At 48.1% G+C, this 23540-nt stretch overlaps 1 protein-coding gene across 1 annotated transcript in view; it reads right to left on the bottom strand.

Annotated features, from left to right (window-relative positions):
• The window catches only part of LOC139278115 (chloride anion exchanger-like), a 125031-nt gene that overhangs the window by 66053 nt on the left and 35438 nt on the right, over positions 1 to 23540 (bottom strand). The window contains exon 9 of the mRNA XM_070896772.1: positions 21647 to 21760. Within this exon, the coding sequence (XP_070752873.1) occupies positions 21647 to 21760 (114 nt within the window). The remainder of the gene's footprint in view (positions 1 to 21646; positions 21761 to 23540) is intronic.

Genomic DNA, 23540 nt, shown 5'->3' with positions numbered 1-23540 from the left:
TTCACACTCATCACCATTGTGGGGGGTACTGTTGTCTCACCATGCACTGCAACTCACTAAGCCACTTCCAAAGGTGCCCACACATCTGTCCAAGAACAGAAAGGGCTGGATTTTCTGCTAGTTGCCGCTTCTGTTTTCGCCCAGAGGGACAGCAATGGCGGCGGTGAGCATTTCCGGGCGGGCAGGCAGCTTCCAACGCCCCGTCGGGACATTCGGTGCTGGATTCGGCATAGGGTATGGAGCATTACCGCCCGGGAGAGGTGAACCGGTGTGCAACGCCCCTGGGTGCGATACCGGCTCGATCTTTGGCTCCCGGCTGACCCGTAGTGCCCTCTGCTGGGACCGCCAGTGAAAGCGGACAGTCCGACCTGTAGCGTTGTGTAGAGTGCCCCCTGCTGGGACCACCAGTGAAAGCGGACAGTCCGACCTGTAGCATTGTGTAGAGTGCCCCCTGCTGGGACCACCAGTGAAAGCGGACAGTCCGACCTGTAGCGTTGTGTAGAGTGCCCCCTGCTGGGACCGCCAGTGAAAGCGGACAGTCCGACCTGTAGCGTTGTGTAGAGTGCCCCCTGCTGGGACCGCCAGTGAAAGCGGACAGTCCGACCTGTAGCGCTGCATAGAGTGCCCCCTGCTGGGACCACCAGTGAAAGCGGGAGGTCCGACCTGTAGCATTGTGTAGAGTGCCCCCTGCTGGGACCACCAGTGAAAGCGGACAGTCCGACCTGTAGCGCTGCGTAGAGTGCCCCCTGCTGGGACCACCAGTGAAAGCGGGAGGTCCGACCTGTAGCATTGTGTAGAGTGCCCCCTGCTGGGACCACCAGTGAAAGCGGACAGTCCGACCTGTAGCATTGTGTAGAGCGCCCCCTGCTGGGACCGCCAGTGAAAGCGGATGGTCTGACCTGTAGCGCTGCATAGAGTGCCCCCTGCTGGGACCGCCAGTGAAAGCGGATGGTCTGACCTGTAGCGCTGCGTAGAGCGCCCCCTACTGGGACTGCCAGTGAAAGCGGACAGTCCGACCTGTAGCGGCCGCAGTGAGGTCAGTAATATCCACCTTGGGGAAGGGTGATAGGATTTTATTTATTTTTTGCGAGTTATGTTGTGGTGTGGGTTATATATTGGGAATGTTTTTGGTGTTTTCTCTCCCCAGGCCCCTCTCAGAGAGCTCCCAGGCCGGCTGGTTAGCTCAGGATTTTCGTTTACTCAGCCGGCTTAGCGCCCTGAGAGAGGTGTACAACGCCTCCCCCAGCACTCCGCCCCACACTCAGGGCACGGCTGCCCAATTTTGCTGTTCCCAGGCGCAAACTTTACCACCTCGGCCAAAGCCAAAAATCCAGCCCTGTTGAAAATAAAGGTTCCAATGATTGACAGCACAATCACAGGAACTTTACATTAACAGTGGATAAAACACCCAAGTGGTAGCCTTGTGTGTTGTTAGTTATATGCTTGCACTAGGATGAGGGTGAGTGTGAGGGGCGGTGAGTGCGATAATGTAGAGAGCGAGATATGGATGGGCGGAGGTGCAAGGTAAGTTGGTGTGAGTAAGGGAGTGCAGGGGTAGGGTCGGGAAGGCAGAGTGATGGGGATGTGATGAGAGGCACAGCAGGATGAGGTTGAGTGTGGCGTTGCAGTAACGTTTCGTGATTTAATGAGATCACTGAAAGGTTTGTGCCTCTGCAGCCTGGTCCTCCTGACCACATGCCTGCATGTGCCCTCCTGTGCAGTGTATAACCGGGCTGCATTGTGCTTGTGACCCATCGCAACATGAATGACATCAGCAGTCCCGCTTCCTCTAATTGGGCCAGGAAATGTGAATTGATTTTGCAGAGCAGGATGGAGTGAGCAGCAGGACCGAGAGCCATCACCGACACTGCCCGCCCCGCACTCGTCCAGGTGAGCAACTCCCGCCAAACAATGCTCACAATTATTTTAGGAAAAAGAGTGCAGCCAGGAGCAATGTCGGCCCCTTAAACACTGAAAGCGGTGATATTGTCAGTGATAAGGGAATGGCGGACATGTTGGATAATTACTGTGCCTCAGTATTTACAGTACAGGGAGAGGAGAGCATGCCGGAAATACCAAGGAACCTAAAACTGAACCAGGGACAGGGACTCATTAAAATTAACGTATGTAAATTAACAGTAAGAAGAAAATAATGGCACTAAGAGTGACAAATCATAGAATTATAGAAATTTACAGCACAGGAGGCCATTTGGGCCAATCGTGTCCGCGCCAGCCGACCAAGAGCTATCCAGCCTAATCCCACTTTCCAGCTCTCGGTCCATAACCCTGTAGGTTACAGCACTTCAAGCACACTTCCAAATATTTTCTAAATGTGGTGAGGGTTTCTGCCTCCACCACCCTTTCAGGCAGTGAGTTCCAGACCCCCACCACCCTCTGGGTGAAGAAGATACTCTCATATCTCCTCTAAACCGCCTCCCAATTACTTTAAATCTATGATCCCTGGTTGTTGACCCCTCTGCTAAGGGAAGCAGGTCCTTCCTATCCACTCTATCCAGGCCCCTCATAATTTTATACACCTCAATCTGGTCTCCCCTCAGCCTCCTCTGTTCCAAAGAAAACAGATCCAGCATCTCCAATCTTTCCTCATAGCCAAAATTCTCCAGTCCAGGCAACATTTTTGTAAATCTCCTCTGCACCCTCTCCAGTGCAATCACATCTTTCCTGTAGTGTGGTGACCAGAACTGCACACCGTACTCCAACTGCAGCCTAACTAGTGTTTTATACAGTTAAAGCAGAACCTCCTTGCTTTTGTATTCCATGCCTCGGCTAATTAAGGCAGATACAGCAGGAGTGGCGAGGTCGGGGTGAAGGAGCGGTGAGAGACTGTGGAGCAATGTGATCGGGGCCCAGAAGAGGCGAGGGCCCAGGGGCAGCATGGACCAGCCCACACTGCGATATGTGCGCGCACTAGGTCTGTGCAGCAGAGCTGGTCTCCAGTCATCTTGGTTAATCCTTGCCACTGGACCAAGACCTAGCTCTGTCAAGCCCGTGTGGTGGCTGGTGTACAACGGACACCACACGTTAAAAAAATCCACACACAGGCATCTTCCACACCTGTGAACTCATCCCTTTTTGGCGTGGAAGCAAGTCATCCTCGCTTCGAGGGACTGCCTATGATGATGATGAATAAAGGCCTATGCCTTCTTAACCACCTTATCTACCTGGCTTGCTACCTTCAGGGATCTGTGGACATGCACTCCAAGGTCCCTTTGTTCCTCTACACGTCTCAGTGTTCTACCATTTAATGTGTATTCCCTTGCCTTGTTAGCCCTCCCCAAATGCATTACCTCACACTTCTCTGGATTGAATTCCATTTGCCACTGTTCTGCCCACCTGACCAGCTCATTGATATCTTCCTGCAGTCCGCAGCTTTCTTCTTCATTATCAACCACACAGCTGATTTTAATATCATCTGCAAACTTCTTAATCATACCCACAACATTCAAGTCCAAGTCATTGATATATACCACAAAAAGCAAGGGACCCAGTACTGAGCCCTGCGGAACCCCACTGGAAACATCCTTCCAGTCACAAAAACACCCATCGACCATTACCCTTTACTTCCTGCCTCTGAGCCAATTTTGGATCCAACTTGCCACTTTGCCCTGGATCCCATGGGTTTTTACTTTTGTGACCAGTCTGCCATGTGGGACCTTATCAAAAGCCTTGCTAAAGTCCATATACACTACACCAAACGCACTGCCCTCATCGACCCACCTTGTTACCTCTTCGAAAAATGTAATCAAGTTAGTCAGACACGACATTCCCTGAACAAATCCATGCTGACTCTCCCTGATTATCGTGTCTCTCAGCAATTTTTCCAATAATCTTCCCACCAGCGAGGTTAGGCAGGCTGGCTGGCCTGTAATTACTCGGTCTATTCCTTTCTCCCTTTTTAAACAAAGGCACCACACCTGTAGCCAAAGAGGACTGGAAAATGATGGTCAGAGCCTCTGCTATTTCCTCTTTTGCTTCTCTTAACAGCCTGGGATTCATTTTACCTGGGCCTGGGGATTTATCCACCTTCAAAGCTGCTAAGCTCCTTAATACTTCTTCTCTCACTATATTTCTCTCATCTAATATTTCACACTCCTCCTCCCTCATTGCAAAGTCTGCATCGTCCCTCTCTTTTGTGAAAACAGATGCAAAATATTCATTAAGAATCATATCCACATCTTCTGTCTCCATACACAGATTACCTTTATTGTCTCTAATAGGCCCCACTCTTTCTCTAGATATCCTCTTGTTCTTAATGTATTTATATGTCTTTGAGTTTTCCCTGATTTTACTTGCCAACATTCTTTCATGCTCTCTCTTTGCTTTCCTGACATCTTTTTAAATTGCACCCACTGCACTTCTTATACTCCTCTAGAGTTTCATAGAATCACAGAATCATAGAAATTTACAGCATGGAAGGAGGCCATTTCAGCCCATCATGTCCATGTCGATGATCCAGCCTAATCACACTTTCCAGCTTTTGGTCCATAGCCCTGCAGGTTACGGCACGTTAAGTGCATATCCAAATACTTTTTAAATGTGGTGAGGGTTTCTGCCTCTACCACCCTTTCAGGCAGTGAGTTCCAGACCCCCACCACCCTCTGGGTGAAAACATTTCCCCTCAAATCCCCTCTAAACCTCTAACCAATTAATTTAAATCTCTGCCCCCTGGTTGTTAACCCCTCTACTAAGGAAACAGGTCCTTCCTATCCACTTTATCCAGGCCCCTCATAATTTTATACACTTCAATCAGGTCTCCCCTCAGCCCCCTCCCTCTGCAGTATTGAGTTCTCGGTATCGATCATAAACCTCCCTTTTTTTCTTAATCCTATCCTGTGTGCCCCTTGACATCCGGGGGCTCTAGATTTGTTAGCCCCCACCCTTTTTTTTTAAGGGAACATACTTGCTCACTGCTCCAGAACTGATTTACCATCAAGAAGCCGTTTCTAGTCCACTTTGTCCAAATCCCATCACAGGTCAGCGAAATGATCTTTTCCCCAATTGAGAACTTTTATCCCTGGTCCACCTTTGTCCTTTTCCATAACTATCCTAAATCTAACTGAATTATGATCACTAGCACCAAAATGCTCTCCCACTGATACACCTTCCACCTGCCCAGCTTCATTCTCTAAAACTAAGTCCAGAACCGCCCCCTCCCTTATTTGGCTTGTTACATACTGGCTAAAAATTTCTCCTGAATACATTTTAGGAATTCCACACCCTCTGTACCATTCATACAACCTTTTTCCCAATTAATATTCGGGTAGTTGAAATCCCCCACTATTACACCCTTATAGTTTTTGCACTTCACAGCAATTTGCCAAAATATTTGTTCTTCTATCTCCCTCTGATTGTTTAGAAACATAGAAAATAGGTGCAGGAGTAGGCCATTCGGCCCTTCGAGCCTGCACCACCATTCAATAAGATCATGGCTGATCATTCACCTCAGTACCCCTTTCCTGCTTTCTCTCCATACCCCTTGATCCCTTTAGCCATAACGGCCATATCTAACTCCCTTTTGAATATATCCAATGAACTGGCCTCAACAACTCTCTGCGGTAGAGAATTCCATAGGTTCACAATTCTCTGAGTGAAGAAGTTTCTCCTCATCTCGGTTCTAAATGGCTTACCCCTAATCCTTAGACTGTGACCCCTAGTTCTGGATTCCCCAACATCAGGAACATTCTTCCTGCATCTAACCTGTCCAGTCCCGTCAGAATTTTACATGTTTCTATGAGATCCCCTCTCATCCTTTGAAACTCCAGCGAATAAAGGCCCAGTTGATCCAGTCTCTCCTCATATGTCAGTCCTGCCATCCTGGGAATCAGTCTGGTGAACCTTCGCTGCACTCCCTCAATAGCAAGAATGTCCTTCCTCAGATTAGGAGACCAAAATTGAACACAATATTCCAGGTGAGGCCTCACCAAGGCCCTGTACAACTGCAGTAAGACCTCCCTGCTCCTATACTCAAACCCCTTAACTATGTAGACCAACATACCATTTGCCTTCTTCACCGCCTGCTGTACCTGCATGCCAATTTTCAATGACTGATGTACCATGACACCCAGGTCTCGTTGCACCTCCCCTTTTCCTAATCTGCCACCATTCAGATAATATTCTGCCTTCATGTTTTTGCCCCCAAAGTGGATAATCTCACATTTATCCACATTATACTGCATCTGCCATGTATTTGCTCACTCATCTAACTGTCCAAGTCACCCTGCAGCCTCTTAGCATCCTTCTCACAGCTCACACCTCCACCCAGTTTAGTGTCATCTGCAAACTTGGGAGATATTACACTCAATTCCTTCATCTAAATCATTGATGTATATTGTAAAGAGCTGGGGTCCCAGCACTGAGCCCTGCGGCACCCCACTAGTTACTGCCTGCCATTCTGAAAAGGACCCGTTTATCCTGACTCTCTGCTTCCTGTCTGCCAACCATTTCTCTATCCACATCAATACATTACCCCAATACCATGTGCTTTAATTTTGCACACCAATCTCTTGTGTGGAACCTTGTCAAAAGCCTTTTGAAAGTCAAAATACACCACATCCACTGGTTCTCCCTTGTCCACTCTACTAGTTACATCCTCAAAAAATTCCAGAAGATTTGTCAAACATAATTTCCCTTTCATAAATCCATGCTGACTTGGACCGATCCTGTCACTGCTTTCCAAATGCGCTGCTATTTCATCCTTAATGATTGATTCCAACATTTACCCCACTACTGATGTCAGGCTAACCGGTATATAATTTCCCGTTTTCTCTCTCCCTCCTTTTTTAAAAAGTGGTGTTACATTAGCTACCCTCCAATCCATAGGAACCGATCCAGAGTCGATAGACTGTTGGGAAATGATCACCAATGCATCCACTATTTCTAGGGCCACTTCCTTAAGTACTCTGGGATGCAGACTATCAGGCCCTGGGGATTTATCGGCCTTCAATCCCATCAATTTTCCCAACATAATTTCCTGACTAATAAGGATTTCCTTCAGTTCTTCCTTCTCACTAGACCCTCGGTCCCTTAGTATTTCCGGAAGGTTATTTGTGTCTTCCTTCATGGAGACAGAACCAAAGTATTTGTTCAATTGGTCTGCCATTTCCTTGTTCCCCATTATAAATTCACCTGAATCTGACTGCAAGGGACCTGCGTTTGTCTTCACTAATCTTTTTCTCTTCACATATCTATAGAAGCTTTTGTAGTCAGTTTTTATGTTCCCAGCAAGCTTCCTCTCGTACTCTCACAGAAAAGTGTCATCAAACAACATCTTGCAACAAGCCCCATAAGGAGATATTTGGACAGGTGACCAAAGGGGGTCTATAGTACACTCCCAGCAGTGTGATCGCTCTCTTGTTTTCTTCAATTCAACCCATATGGCCTCGTTTGACGATCCTTCCAACATATCATCCCTCCTCACAGCTGTAATTGTTTCTTTAATCAATACTGCAACCCCACTCCTTTTTTACCCCCCTCTCTATCCCGTCTGAAAACCCTGTAACCAGGAATGTTGAGCTGCCATACCTGCCCTTCTTTCAGCCATGGTTCTTCTTTTCTTTCTTTTCTGGCAGTCATGTAGCCCGTTAATATCCACATCCTCCAAGTTTTCCTGAAGTACTTCTTCAAGTAGGGAAGGGTGGAATGTCTTCTCCATCTAATTTAGACTTGTCTCAGTGCCTGAACCCCAGAAATGATCTGTGTGCAGTACATTCGGTTGAGTTGGTTGGTTTTGTAATGTATGTACATAAGGTCTGCCCACCACCAGGAGGCACTACTGTCAGAGGTCCCGGGGTCATAGGTACACTGGTGCTGGGCCCGGTATATAACCTGAACTTCACCTTTGTATCTTCACTTCTCGAAGCCATTAAAGACTGACCAGGTTACACCTGGTCACTGGCTCACAGTACGGAGTTCATTGCATTATTTTATACACTACAACTGGCGACGAGGCAAATACGCACCCACGCAAAAGTATGGTGAGCACAGCACGATCGAGTACTTTGGAATTATCGAGAGATTCAATGAGGGAGTGGATTGGGGAGATTTCACGGATCGTCTTGAGCAGTATTTTGTGGCAAACGACCTAAACAAAGACAAGGATGCAGAGAAGCCCAGGGCAGTTCTTCTCACCGTCTGTGGCCCCACAACCTATGCACTCATCAAGAATCTGCTCTCACCCAGTCTTCCTACAGAAAAGGATTACAAAGAACTACTCTCGTTCGAGAACACCTTATACCCATGGAAGGAATCCTTATATCCAGATATCGCTTCTATACACACGTTCGTCCAGAAGGCCAGGATGTAACGGCATTTGTTGCCGACCTGAGACATCTTGCAGGGCCTTGCAAATTTGGGCCTGTGTTGAAAGACATGCTGCCTGACTTTTTCGTGATCAGGGTCAACCATGAGGCGATCGTAAGTAAGCTGCTGGCTGCGGAGACGCCGGACCTCAGCAAGGTCATCACCATGGCCCAGGCTTGCACGTCCACGCAGAAAAGCACGAAGCAAATATCGCAAACTCCACGGCAAGTACTGTGTACAAAATTGTATCGATGGCTGGCAGAGCTGCACATGGAAGGGCCTACTTGACTGCGTCTGCAAGACCGGAAACCGCTCAAAGCCCACCATCGGGCGCAAATCTAAGCTCAACATGTTGGCGTTGTGGGGGCAATCACCGACCCCAACAGTGCCGCTTCAGGCAGGATGTGACACACCACGTGGATGATGATAAATCCAGTGTGGGTCTGGCGATGCAGCCCTAGGCATTTGAGAGCTCCAAGGACGAAGTGTACAGCGTACGTGTGTTCCTAATAAAGAGCCAACCGATAATGATGGAGGTGAAATTAAACGGCGTGCCGGTATCCATGGAATTAGACACGGGTGCGAGTCAATCGATAATGAGCCAGAGGACTTTCGAAAAGCTGTGGGAGACCAAGGCAGAGAGACACAAGCTGAGTCCGATAAATATGAAGTTGCATACCTACACCAAAGAGCTCATACCAGTGATCGGTAGTGCAGCAGTAAGTGTCATACAAGGGATCGGTTCATGATCTACCATTATGGATCATCCCGGGCAACAGCCCATCGTTATTCGGTAGGAGTTGGCTCAAGAAAATAAAATGGAAATGGTACGATGATTTGTGTGCTCAAGTGCTGGGAAAATTTCCCTCACTGTTTGAACCGGGAATTGGCAGCTTCAAGGGAGCCAAGATTCACCTCGGCCCAGACGCAAGGCCCATCCATCACAAAGCCAGGGCGGTCCCGCACATGATGAGAGAAAAGGTCGAGCTCGAATTGGACAGGCTACAACGCGAGGGGGTCATCTCACCGGTGGAATTTAATGAATGGGCCAGTCCCATTGTTCCAGTGTTAAAGAGCGACGGCATGGTCAGGATTTGTTGGGACTACAAGGTCACGATTAACCGAGTTTTGAAACAAGATCAGTACCCCTACCAAAAGCTGATGACCTGTTTACAACACTAGCCGGGGAAAAACATTCACCAAATTGGATCCAACATCGGCCTACAAGACACAGGAACTGGTTGAATCATCAAAGAAACTTACATGCATCAACACGCACAAAGGGCTGTTTATTTACAGCAGGTGCCCTTTTGGCATTCGTTTGGCGGCAGCCATATTTCAGAGAAACATGGAGAGCCAATTGAAATCCGTCCCCAGGACCATGGTATTCCAAGACAACATCCTAGTCACAGGTCGTGACACTGCTGAGCACCTGCACAATCTGGAAGAGGTTCTGTGTCGTCTGGACAAAGTGGGACTCAGGCTGAAATGTTCGAAGTGCATTTTCATGGCATCAGAGGTCAGATTCCTTGGACGAAAGATTGCTGCAGACAGAATCAGGCCTACAGACACGAAAACAGAGGCCATCAAAAATGTGCCCAGGCCCCAGAATATGACGGAGCTGCGTTCGTTCCTGGGTCTTCTCAACTACTTTGGTAACTTCTTACCCAAATTGAGAACAGTTTTAGAGCCTTTGCTCAAGCAGCTCAGGAAAGGAGACGACTGGGTGTGGGTTAAATTCAAGACACAGCCTTTGTGAAGGCTAGAAATCTGTTGTGTTCCCACAAGCTACTGGTATTGTATGACCCATGCAAGCGTCTAGTTTTGACCTGTGATGTGTCGTCCTATGGGGTCGGCTGCGTGCTCCAGAAAGCCAATGAGTCAGGCAAACTACAACCAGTTGCATACACGTCTTGAAGCCTGTCCAAGGCGGAAAGAGCCTATGGCATGGTAGAGAAAGAGGCTTTAGCATGTGTTTATGGGGTAAAGAAAATGCACCAGTACCAGTTTGGGCTTCGCTTCGAGCTGGAAACCGATTACAAGCTGCTTATATTGTTGTTCTCGGAACATAGAGGTATCAATACCAACGCGTCATCCCGCATCCAGAGATGGGCGCTGACATTATCTGCCTATGATTACGTCATTCGCCATAGACCAGGCGCCGACGATTGCGCTGATGCATTGAGCCGGTTACCGTTGCCCACACCGGAGGTGGAAACGCCATTGCCCGCAGAGCTACTCATGGTCACCGATGCCTTTGAGAGTGAAGGGTCGCCTGTCACTGCTCAACAAGTTAAGACCTGGACCAGCCAGGATCTGACCCTATCGGTTGTAAAACATTGTGTTCTGAACGGGGACTGGTTGATAAAAGTAAATAAAATTTTTAAATACATATTTATGTTAAAAACCCTGCCCACTCAGGCAATTTTATTTTAAACCATAATTAAAACTTAAAAAAAAAGGCCATATATTTTTTTTCAAAAACAATTCTATCAACTTTAATTTCTATAATGTATTTATGTGAGGTGTTTTTTTAATGTTTGATGTAGTGTTTGGGTGTTTGGGGGTGTTTCTCATTCATAATAACCGGAGTTTCGGACTTAACAAACTCCTATTAATGTGAATGAGAAAATACTTTCACGCGATTGCGTGTCCAGGCTCACATGACTCCTGCGGACATCCCAACGTGAATGCGCTCCGTTGCGCAAGAAGAGGAGGCCGAAGGTCCGGGGGATCTCTGGCGAGCGTCGGCCAAAAGGTAAGTGCGCATCTTTTCTCCTGTTTTTAGTCGAACGCCCGTGGGAAGAAGCAGCCGGGATTTCTGGCCATCGATAGATTAAGTAAATGGGTAAAATGTAGGATTTCAATGTTGGCAAATGTGAGGTCATTCACTTTGGACCTAAAAAGGATAGAACAGGGTACTTCCTAAATGGTGAAAGGTTAAATACAGTGGTGGTCCAAAGAGACTTGGGGGTTCAGGTACATCATAGAAACATGGAAACATAGAAATATAGAAAATAGGTGCAGGAGTAGGCCATTCGGCCCTTCGAGCCTGCACCACCATTCGATAAGATCATGGCTGATCATTCCCTCAGTACCCCTTTCCTGCTTTCTCTCCATACCCCTTGATCCCTTTAGCCGTAACGGCCATATCTAACTCCCTCTTGAATATATCCAATGAACTGGCATCAACAACTCTCTGAGTGAGGAAGTTTCTCCTCATCTCAGTATTAAATGGCTTACACCTTATCCTTAGACTGTGTCCCCTGGTTTTGGACTTCCCCAACATCGGGAACATTCTTCCTGCATCTAACCTGTCCAGTCCCGTCAGAATTTTACATGTTTCTATGAGAAACCCTCTCATTCTTCTAAACTCCAGTGAATACAGGCCCAGTCGATCCAGTCTGTCCTCATATGTCAGTCCTGCCATTATGGGAATCAGTCTGGTGAATCTTCGCTGCACTCTCTCAATAGCAAGAATGTCCTTCCTCAGATTAGGAGACCAAAACTGAACACAATATTCCAGGTGAGGTCTCACCAAGGCCCTGTACAACTGCAGTAAGACCTTCCTGCTTCTATACTCAAATCCCCGAGCTATGAAGACCAACATGCCATTTGTCTTCTTCACCACCTGTTGTACCTGCATTCCAACTTTCAATGTCTGATGTACCATGACACCGAGGTCTCGTTGCACCTCCCCTTTTCCTAATCTGCCGCCATTCAGAGAATATTCTGCCCTCGTGTTTTTGCCACCAAAGTGGATAACCTCACATTTATCCACATTATACTGCATCTGCCTTGCATTTGCCTACTCATCTAACCTGTCCAAGTCACCCTGCAGCCTCTTAGCATCCTCCTCACAGCTCACACCGCCACCCAGTTTAGTGTCATCTGCAAACTTGGAGATATTACACTCAATTCCATCATCCAAATCATTGATGTATATTGTAAATAGCTGGGGTCCCAGCACTGAGCCCTGCGGCACCCCACTAGTCACTGCCTGCCATTCTGAAAAGGATCCGTTTATCCCGACTCTCTGCTTCCTGTCTGCCAACCAGTTCTCTATCCACGTCAGTACATTACCCCCAATACCTTTGATTTTGCATACTAATCTTTTGTGTGGGACCTTGTCAAAAGCCTTTTGAAAGTCAAAATACACCACATCCACTGGTTCTCCCCTGTCCATTCTACTAGTTACATCCTCAAAAAATTCGAGCAGATTTGTCAAGCATGATTTCCCTTTCATAAATCCATGCTGACTTGGACCGATCCTGTCACTGCTTTCCAAATGCGCTGCTATTTCATCTTTACTAATTGATTCCAACATTTTCCCTACTGCTGATGTCAGGCTAACAGGTCTATAATTCCCCGTTTTCTCTCTCCCTCCTTTCTTAAAAAGTGGAGTTACATTAGCTACCCTCCAGTCCATAGGAACTGATCCAGAGTCCATGGAATGTTGGAACATGATCAGCTATTTCTAGAGCCACTTCCTTAAGTACTCTGGGATGCAGACTATCAGGCCCTGGGGATTTTTCGGCCTTCAAACCCATCAATTTCCCTAACACAATTTCCTGACTAATAAGGATTTCCTTCAGTTCCTCCTTCTCGCTAGACCCTCTGTCCCTAGTCTTTCCGGGAGGTTATTTGTGTCTTCCTTCGTGAAGACAGAACCAAAGTATTTGTTCAATTGGTCTGCCATTTCTTTGTTCCCCATTATAAATTCACCTGATTCTGACTGCAAGGGACCTACGTTTGTCTTCACTAATCTTTTTCTCTTCACATATTTAGAGAAGCTTTTGCAATCATCATTAAAATGTCATGGACAGGTACAGAAAATTATCAGAAAGGCCAATGGAATGCTGGCCTTTATATCCAGAGGACTAGAATACAAGGGGATAGAAGTTATGCTGCAGCTATACAAAGCCCTGGTTAGACCACACCTGGAGCACTGTGAGCAGTTCTGGGCACCACACCTTAGGGAGGATATTGGAGGGAGTGCAGCGTGGGTTTAGCAGAATGATACCTGCACTCCAAGGGTTAAGTTACAAGGAAAGATTGCACAAACTAGGGTAATAGTCCCTATAATTTAGAAGGTTAAATGCGATTTGATCGAAGTTTCCAGGATATTAAGGGGAACAGAGAGGGTAGATAGAGAGAAACGATTTCTGTTGGTTGGGGTTTCTAGGATTAGGGGAATTAGTAATGGAGAACAAGGAAATGGCAGAAACGTTGAACAAATATTTTGTATCGGTCTTCATGGTAGAACACACTAAAAACATCCCAATAGTGGAAAATCAAGGGGCTACAGGGAAGGAGGAACTTAATACAATCACTATCACTAAAGAAGTAGTACTCGGTAAAATAATGGGACTAAAGGCGAACAAGTCCCCTGGACCTGATGGCCTGCATCCTAGGTTCCTAAAAGAAGTGGCTGCAGAGATAGTGGATGCATTGGCTGTAATCTACCAAAATTCCTTGGATTCTGGGGAGGTCCCAGTGGATTGGAAAACTGCAAATGTACACCCCTATTTAAAAAAAGGAGGCAGACAGAAAGCAGGAAACTATAGACCAGTTAGCCTACCATCTGTGGTTGGGAACATGTTGGAGTCCATTATTATAAAAGCAGTAGCAGGACATTTGGAAAAGCATGATTCGGTCAGGCAGAGTCAGCATGGATTTATGAAGGGGAAGTCATGTTTGACAAATTTGCTGGAGTTATTTGAGGATGTAACGAGCAGGGTGGATAAAGGGGCAACCAGTGGATGTGGTGCATTTGGATTTCCAGAAGGCATTCGATAAGGTGCCACATAAAAGGTTACTGCACAAGATAAAAGTTCACGGGGTTGTGGGTAATGTATTAGCACGGATAGAGGATTGGCTAACTAATAGAAAACAGAGAGTCGGGATAAATTGGTCATTTTCCGGTTGGCAAACAGTGACTAGTGGGGTGCCGCTGGGATCGGTGCTGGGTCCTCAACTATTTACAATCTATATTAATGACTTGGATGAAGGGACCGAGTGTAATATAGCCAAGTTTTCTGATGATACAAAGATGGGTGGGAAAGCAAGGTGTGAGGAAGACACAAAAAATCTGCAAAGGGATATAGACAGGCTCAGTGAGTGGGCAAAAATTTGACAGATGGAGTATAATGTGGGAAAATGTGAGGTTATCCACTTTGGCAGAAATAATAGAAAAGCAAATTATAATTTAAATGGAGAAAAATTGCAAAGTGCTGCAGTACAGCGGGACCTGGGGGTCCTTGTGCATGAAACACAAAAAGTTAGTGTGCAGATACAGCAAGTAATTGGGAATGTTGGTCTTTATTGCAAAGGGAATGGAGTATAAAAGCAGAGAAGTACAGCTACAACTGTACAGGGTATTGGTGAGGCCACACCTGGAGTACTGCATGCAGTTTTGGTCTCCGTATTTAAGGAAGAATATACTTGCATTGGAAGCTGTGCAGAGATGGTTCACTAGGTTGATTCTGGAGATGAGAGGATTGACTTATGGAGATAGGTTGAGTAGGTTGGGCCTATACACATTGAAGATCAGAAGAACGAAAGGTGATCTTATCAAAACATATAAGATAATGAGGGGGCTCGACAAGGTGGATGCAGAGAGGATATTTCCACTCATAGGGGAAACTAAAACTAGGGGACATCGTCTCAGAATAAGGGGCCGCCCATTTAAAACTGAGAGGAGGAGAAATTTCTTCTCTCAGAGGGTTGTAAATCTGTGGAATTCTCTACCCCAGAGAGCTGTGGAGGCTGGGTCATTGAATATATTTATGGCAGAGATAGACAGATTTTTGAGCGATAAGGGAATAAAGGGTTATGGGGAGCGGGCAGGGAAGTGGAGCTGAGTCCATGATCAGATCAGCCATGATCTTATTAAATGGCGGAGCAGGCTCGAGGGGCCAAATGGCCTACTCCTGCTCCTATTTCTTATGTTCTTATGACGTAGTCTAAAAATTAGAGCCAGATCTTTCAGGACTGAAATTAGGAAACACACAAAGAGCTAGAAATTAGGAGCATTTGCACCTCCTGTTAGCGTCCCCAGGGCGAGAGTGCGTTTGCGACCGGGCGCGGCAATGCCTTCAACACCCGCAATATTGGATTTAGCGGTGGTGCCACAGCGCTGCGCCCCCAATCTCCTGCTCCCGGAGATGGTGATGTCATCGCCGTGTGCATCGCCCCTTTAGCGCCCTGGACCCAAACTTCACTTTCGCCTGGTGCAGCAGCGCCGGGCGATAACACCGACAGCTGCAGGAGGCGCGGATTGGGCGGCCGGCCGCTACCGGGGCAATGGTTAAAGGCCCGGCGGCCGAGGTCAGTAAACAGAAAACTTACCTTTGTTGATCCATTTGCTTCGCTGGGTCTTGCCCGCGATCGCTCAGCCCGGCCCACTGCTTGAGTGCTGGGCTGATCACATGGGTTCACCGCTCCCCTGGGGGGAGTCCAGGAGAGAGATATATTGCAGAGCCTGCAGCGATGGCCTGTACCTTTAAGGGAGGGAAGGGTCCTTGTACACGGCGCGGAGCACTCCGCCCGCCCACCCGTTAGTGCTCCAAGAAGTGATTTAACAGGGCGATAACAAACTTCTCCCCGAAAGGGTGGTAGAAATTTGCAATTCTCTTCCACAAACAGCAATTGACGCTAGGTTCAAATCTGAAATTGATAGTTTTTGTTCACCAAAGTTATTAAGGGATATGAACCAAAAAAGGGAATACGCAGTTAGATTACAGATCAGCCATTGAATGCAGAACAGACTCGAGGGGCCAAATAGAAACATAGAAAATAGGTGCAGGAGTAGGCCATTCGGCCCTTCTAGCCTGCACCGCCATTCAATGAGTTCATGGCTGAACATGCAACTTCAGTACCCCATTCCTGCTTTCTCACCATACCCCTTGATCCCCCGAGTAGAAAGGACTACATCTAACTCCTTTTTGAATATATTTAGTGAATTGGCCTCAACAACTTTCTGTGGTAGAGAATTCCACAGGTTCACCACTCTCTGGGTGAAGAAGTTTCTCCTCATCTCAGTCCTAAATGGCTTACCCCTTATTCTTAGACTGTGACCCCTGGTTCTGGACTTCCCCAACATTGGGAACATTCTTCCTGCATCTAACCTGTCTAAACCCATCAGAATTTTAAACATTTCTATGAGATCCCCTCGCATTCTTCTGAACTCCAGTGAATACAAGCCCAGTTGATCGAGTCTTTCTTGATATGTCAGTCCCGTCATCCCGGGAATCAGTCTGGTGAACCTTCGCTGCACTCCCTCAATAACAAGAATGTCCTTCCTCAAGTTAGGAGACCAAAACTGTACACAATACTCCAGGTGTGACCTCACCAAGGCCCTGTACAACTGTAGTAACACCTCCCTGCCCCTGTACTCAAATCCCCTCGCTATGAAGGCCAACATGCCATTTGCTTTCTTAACTGCCTGCTGTACCTGCATGCCAACCTTCAGTGCCTTATGTACCATGACACCCAGGTCTCGTTGCACCTCCCCTTTTCCTAATCTGTCACCATTCAGATAATAGTCTGTCTCTCTATTTTTACCACCAAAGTGGATAACCTCACATTTATCCACATTATACTTCATCTGCCATGCATTTGCCCACTCACCTAACTTATCCAAGTCACTCTGCAGCCTCATAGCATCCTCTTCGCAGCTCACACTGCCACCCGACTTAGTGTCATCCGCAAACTTGGAGATACTACATTTAATCCCCTCGTCTAAAGCATTAATGTACAGTGTAAACAGCTGGGGCCCCAGCACAGAACCTTGCGGTACCCCACTAGTTACTGCCTGCCATTCTGAAAAGTACCCATTTACTCCTACTCTTTGCTTCCTGTCTGCCAACCAGTTCTCAACCCACGTCAGCACACTACTCCCAATCCCAATCTTGTCGAAAGCCTTCTGAAAGTCCAAATACACCACATCAACTGGTTCCCCCTTGTCCACTCTACTGGAAACATCCTCAAAAAATTCCAGAAGATTTGTCAAGCATGATTTCCCTTTCACAAATCCATGCTGACTTGGACCTATCATGTCACCTCTTTCCAAATGCGCTGCTATGACATCCTTAATAATTGATTCCATCATTTAACCCACTACCGATGTCAGGCTGACCGGTCTATAATTCCCTGTTGTCTCTCTCCCTCCTTTTTTAAAAAGTGGGGTTACATTGGCTACCCTCCACTCCATAGGAACTGATCCAGAGTCTATGGAATGTTGGAAAATGACTGTCAATGCATCCGCTATTTCCAAGACCACCTCCTTAAGTACTCTGGGATGCAGACCATCAGGCCCTGGGGATTTATTGGCCTTCAATCCCATCAATTTCCCCAACACAATTTCCCGACTAATAAGGATTTCCCTCAGTTCCTCCTTCTTACTAGACTCTCTGACCCCTTTTATATCCGGAAGGTTGTTTGTGTCCTCCTTAGTGAATACTTGTTCAATTGGTCTGCCATTTCTTTGTTCCCAGTTATGAGTTCCCCTGATTCTGACTGCAGGCCTCATTTGAGTAAAGACTTTAACTAATTAAATAAATAAAACAAGGTTCGACTAAGATATGGTGAGCAGGTTGTCTGGTCGACAGTACGTGGGAGCTTGTGGACAATGAGACAGTCCTGAGCGAACAAATCTGCAGTGGATGTCTCCGTCTCGAATCTGTCCGGCTCAGTTATTGAGCTAGAATGTGAGTTGGAGACAGTGACACAGAAGGGAGGGTGAGGAGAATCTGGACAGTTTGTTCCAGACCTGGGTCACACCTCGTAGAGAGGTGCAGAACAGGATTGGTGTGACCGATAACATACAGAGTAAGGGGAACCCGGGGATAGAGAACGAGGAAACTGATCCTATCTGACATGCACAGTCTATTTGCTACCTGTGAGGATAAGGATAAGGACTGTCGAAAGGACAGCCAGAATGCTGACGATGGCACCTTGGAGCAGGAGGCTGTGCAAAGGGAGGAGAAGGGAAGCGGAATGTGGTAGTTGTAGGGGATTCTGTTATTAGGGGGACAGATAGCATCTTTTGTAAGCAGGATCGAGAGTCCCACATGGTATGTTTCATACATGGTGCCAGGTTGAGGCACATCTCGCACTGGCTTGAAAGGATACTGGAGAGGGAGGGGGTGGATCCAGTCGTTGTCGCCCATGTTGGGATCAACAAGATAGGCAAGAGGCCCTGTTTGGAGAGTACCAGCAGCAGGAGTTAAATTAAAGAACAGGACCTCACGGGTTATAATCTCTGGATTATTCCCTGAGCCACAAGCAAATAGGCATGGGGGCACATTGATTAGGGACACAAACACATGGCTAAAGGAGTGGTGTGGGAAAGAGGGCTTCTATTTCATGGGGCACTGGCACCAGGTTAGGCACAGGAAGGAACTGTACCATTGGGACAGGCTCCACCTGCCCGGGCTGGGACCAGGGGACTCATGGAAAGGATAAATAGGCCAGAGGACTTTAAATTAGTAAATGGGGGGGGGGGGGGGCTCGGGGAAATTGCAGTACAAATAATAATTAAAAAACAAATGAAAGGGAAGCAAATAGAGTAGCAGTCAGAAATGGTTGCATAGAAACATCGGCAACTACAGGTAATGGGAAAAGTAAAAAACATAAAGTGATTAAACCAGGAGATAGAAATAAGAAATGTGTGAGTAAAACATTGGAGCTGAAGGACAGGCTGATGTGCGGCCCAAATAAATGTTCTTTACACAAACACACGGACTACAAGGAACAAATTGAATTAACTGCAGACAGGAATTCACCTTGCAGGGTATGACGTGGTAGCCATTACTGGGACATGGCTGCAAGATGATCAGGACTGGGAACTGAATATTCCCGGTTATGTGGGCCACAGGCAGAGCGGGAGGAGTAGCCCTCATGATCAAGGATAAAATCGCGTCAATGATTAAAAGAGGATATAATGAGAGCTAAGCAGGCTATTTATGGGTAGAATTAAGAAACAGAATAGGATTTAAGACAACAGTGTATCAGCCCCCTGGTAGCAGCTGTGAAGTGCCAGATTGTATTAATGCAGAGGTTGGACAAGCGTGTAGCAAAGGCAGAGTGGTTTTAATGGGTGATTTGAATTTTCATATTATTGGGAAAAGCAGACTAGCTGATTTCAGAAAGGTAGTGCATTTCTTGACTGTGCTCAAGATAGGTTTCTGCAACAATATGTCCCAGCGACAACAAGGAGGCATGCCATATTAGAGTTAGTAATGAGCCAGATTCAGTTAATAGCGTAACTCCACGTGAACATTTATCTAATAGCGATCATAACATGATCGAGTTCAACTTAGTGTTTGAAAGGGAGAAAAGCGAAACTGCGACTGAGATTCCAGATTTGGGTTAGGCTGACTTCCACGGGATGAGACAGAGACTGTCCACAGTAAACTGGGACAATCTGTTAATGGGGAAAGTAACTGATGATCAGTGAGGGGGGGGGGGAGATATTCAAAAAATAACTTCATGTGATACAGAACCAGTTTATACCCGAGGGGAAAGAGCTCTACTTGCCAAAAAAACGTCATGGACAACCAAAGAGGTGAGGGACAGCATAAAATTCAAAGAAAAAGCATAGAAAAATGCAAAAAATAGCACAGATCCTGGCAACTGGGAGAGATACAAAGGGCAACAAAGGGTCACAAAACAGACAGTAAGAGCGACAGAAAGGGAATGTGAAAAGCAGCTCAAAAGGGATATTAAAATCAACATGAAGAATGTTTACAATTAGTTTAGGCCAAGGGAGGTGGGGGCTCCTCTCTCGGGGCACTAGGCCGGGGGGGGTGGGTGGGGGAGGGGCCCTCTCTCGGGGCACTAGGCCAGGGGCGGGGAGGGGCCCTCTCTCGGGGCACTAGGCCGCGGGGGGGGGGTGGGGGCTCCTCTCTCGGGGCACTAGGCCGGGGGGGGGGGGGGGCCCTCTCTCGGGGCACTAGGCCGGCCGCTCGGTGGTGGGGCGGGGGGGCGGCTACGCCTTTCTCAGGGTGCTAGGCCGGCTGAACAAGTGAAAATCCCGAGATAAACAGCCGGCCTCGGAGCGCCTGTGAGTACAACCCCCCCCAAAAACACAAAAAACATTCCCAATACGTTGCTCACCCCACATATAGATAAATCACAAAAATAAACCAATCACACTAATCTCGTCTAGACATTCCTTGCTGCGAGAACAGCTCTGACCGCCCGCTTTCCCAGGCCACAGATTATTTGCGTTCCCATTACCGCGGGGCGCTCCAAATCGCATGTTGTTGTACCCGGGGGCGCTGCACACCAGCTTGACGCTCTCGGGCGGTGCTGTTCATCGACCCCACAAAACCAGCAGCAAATGTGCCGGTGGGGCACTGTGAGCTGGCCACTTGGCGGACATCATTTGCCGAGCCGTTCCTGGCCCTTCGGGGCCCAACGACAATCCCAGCCTGGGGCTTTTCTATCCAGTGTTGGTAATTGATGCCCAATACTATAATCAGGGCCATAATCTATCTCCTTACTTACTGTCCTGGAAGTGAAAGTTTGGGGACTTTAAAAGCCAGATCGACAATGGGCGGTTACACACAGGTTTACATCAGTGAGTCGCTCCATTTGCAATTACTTCAACAGATTTCAGCTTCACACAGCTAAAGAACTATTTACACAAATAATCTAGCTTAGATTTTGAAAACTGACTTGAACTTGAAAGTTAGAAACATCTGCACAGTATTGTGGGTAGAATGCACAGTGAGAGGTAAATATGTGCAATGACCAATCGTATACATCGATAGGGAATTCGCCATGCATGCAATAACCAATCGTATACATTGATAGAGAACTCGCCATGCTGCAATAATCAATCGTATACATCGATAAGGAATTCGCCATGCATGCAATAACCAATCGTATACATCGATAGGGAATTCACCATGCATGCAATAACCAATCCTATACATCGATAGAGAACTCGCCATGCGTGCAATAACCAATCGTATACATTGATAGAGAACTCACCATGTAGCCTGGGAGCACCAGTTCTAACACTGGCTCACTTCCATGTAACTCAGTAAAAATACAATTTATTGTCTACAGTGCAAGTGTTGATGCAGCTTAACACCCGGACTGCTTAAAGAATCCAAGGAGATGAAGGTTATTCCCATCAGACAGCTAACCTTGCTGGCCCTACAATAGTGACTGTGCGGGGTATCACCATTTCAGTGTAATGGTTTGGGTTTGACTGTATTCCCTGTGTATCCTGGACACAGACTGCTCGCCCACTTCACGCAGGATAATGTGGCCAATGTGGATGGTGGCAACTTCTAGACATCACGTCCTGTACCTGAGTTTTGCCTCCTGTGCTTTCTTGAACGGCGGTTCTGGATAGCGCTGTGCTCGCAGCAAAACCACGGAATGCTCCACAAAATATATTACTGATTCCAAAAGCCACTAATTCCTGCAAAACCAATAAACACACATAGATATTTTACATTAATCATTCGATCAGATGATTGTACTGTTCCCAGCTCCACCATATTGTCCACCTCAGCCCCCACGCTATCTCCCAGTGCCTCCGATACCCTCACCCTATCCTTTGCCCCACAACTTGACCGTTACCACCAAACCCCACCTTTCACCCACACCTCACATCCGGATCTTTCACACCACAACCTGACCTTTCACCCCACAACCTGACCTTTTCCCCCCCACCCCGACATTTCAACCCCACCCTGACATTTCACCCACACCCCGAACTTTCAACCCACACCTCGAACTTTCACCCACACCCCGAACTTTCACCCGCACCCCAACTTTCACCCCACACCCCGACCTTTCACCCCACATCCTGACCTTTCACCCCATACCCCGTCCTTTCACCCCATACACTGACCTTTCACCCACAACCCGACCTTTCACTCCACACCCTGACCTTTTACCCCACACCCCGGCCTTTCACACCAAACCCCGATCTTTCACCCGCACCCCAACTTTCACCCCACACCCCGACCTTTCACCCCACATCCCGACCTTTCATCCCACACCCTGACCTTTCACCCCATACCCCGTCCTTTCACCCCATACACTGACCTTTCACCCACAACCCGACCTTTCACTCCACACCCTGACCTTTTACCCCACACCCCGGCCTTTCACACCAAACCCCGAACTTTCATCCCACACCCCGACCTCTCAACACACACGCAGACCTTCCAGCCCACACCCTGACCTTTCACCCCATAACCTGACCATTGACGCCGACCTTTCATCCCATACCCCGACCTTCCAACCCACACCCCGACCTTTCACCTCATACCCTGACCATTGATGCCGACTTTTCACCCCACACCCCGACCTTTAACACCATATCCCAAACTTTATCCCTCCACACTCATCCTGAACTTTGGATCAGGAAACAAAACTCTCCCCTCCCCCCATTCTCCCTCACTCTCCACTCCCCACAATCCCCCTCCCCTCACTCTCCCCCCCCACTCTACCCTCCCCCACTCTCCCCCTCCCCTCACTCTTCCCTCCCCCACTCTCCCCCTCCCCTCACTCTCCCATTCCCCCACTCTCTCCCCCCTCACTCCCCCCCCCACTCTCCCCCTCCCCCACTCTCCACCCTCCCTCACTCTACCCTCCCCTCACTCTCTCCCCCCTCACTCTCCCCCTCCCCTCACTCTCCCCTCCTCCACAATCCCCCTCCCCCACAGTCCCATTCCCCTACTCTCTCCCCCTCACTCTCCCCCTCCCCCCAACCCCTCCCCCCCACTCTCCCCCTCCCCCCACTCTCCCCCTCCCTCACTCTCCCCCTCCCCCCACTCTACCCTCCCTCACTCTCCCCCCCACTCTACCCTCCCCCACTCTCCCCTCCCCCACTCTCCCCTCCCCCACTCTCCCCTCACTCTTCCCTCCCCCACTCTCCCCTCCCCTCACTCTCCCATTCCCCCACTCTCTCCCCCTCACTCCCCCCCCCACTCTCCCCTCCCCCCACTCTACCCCTCCCCCCACTCTACCCCTCCCCCCCACTCTACCCTCCCCTCACTCTCTCCCCCCTCACTCTCCCCCTCCCCTCACTCTCCCCTCCTCCACAATCCCCTCCCCCCACTCTCCCCCTCCTCCACAATCCCCTCCCCCACAGTCCCATTCCCCTACTCTCTCCCCCCTCACTCTCCCCCTCCCCCTCCCTCCCACTCCCCTCCCCCCTCCCCTCCCACTCCCCCTCCCCCCCCCCCTCC

Source organism: Pristiophorus japonicus, chromosome 13 (genome assembly GCF_044704955.1).
Source record: "Pristiophorus japonicus isolate sPriJap1 chromosome 13, sPriJap1.hap1, whole genome shotgun sequence".
NCBI classification, from domain to species: domain Eukaryota; kingdom Metazoa; phylum Chordata; class Chondrichthyes; family Pristiophoridae; genus Pristiophorus; species Pristiophorus japonicus.
Note: the sequence above shows the minus strand (reverse complement) of the source record. Positions and strands in the feature narration are given on the sequence as shown.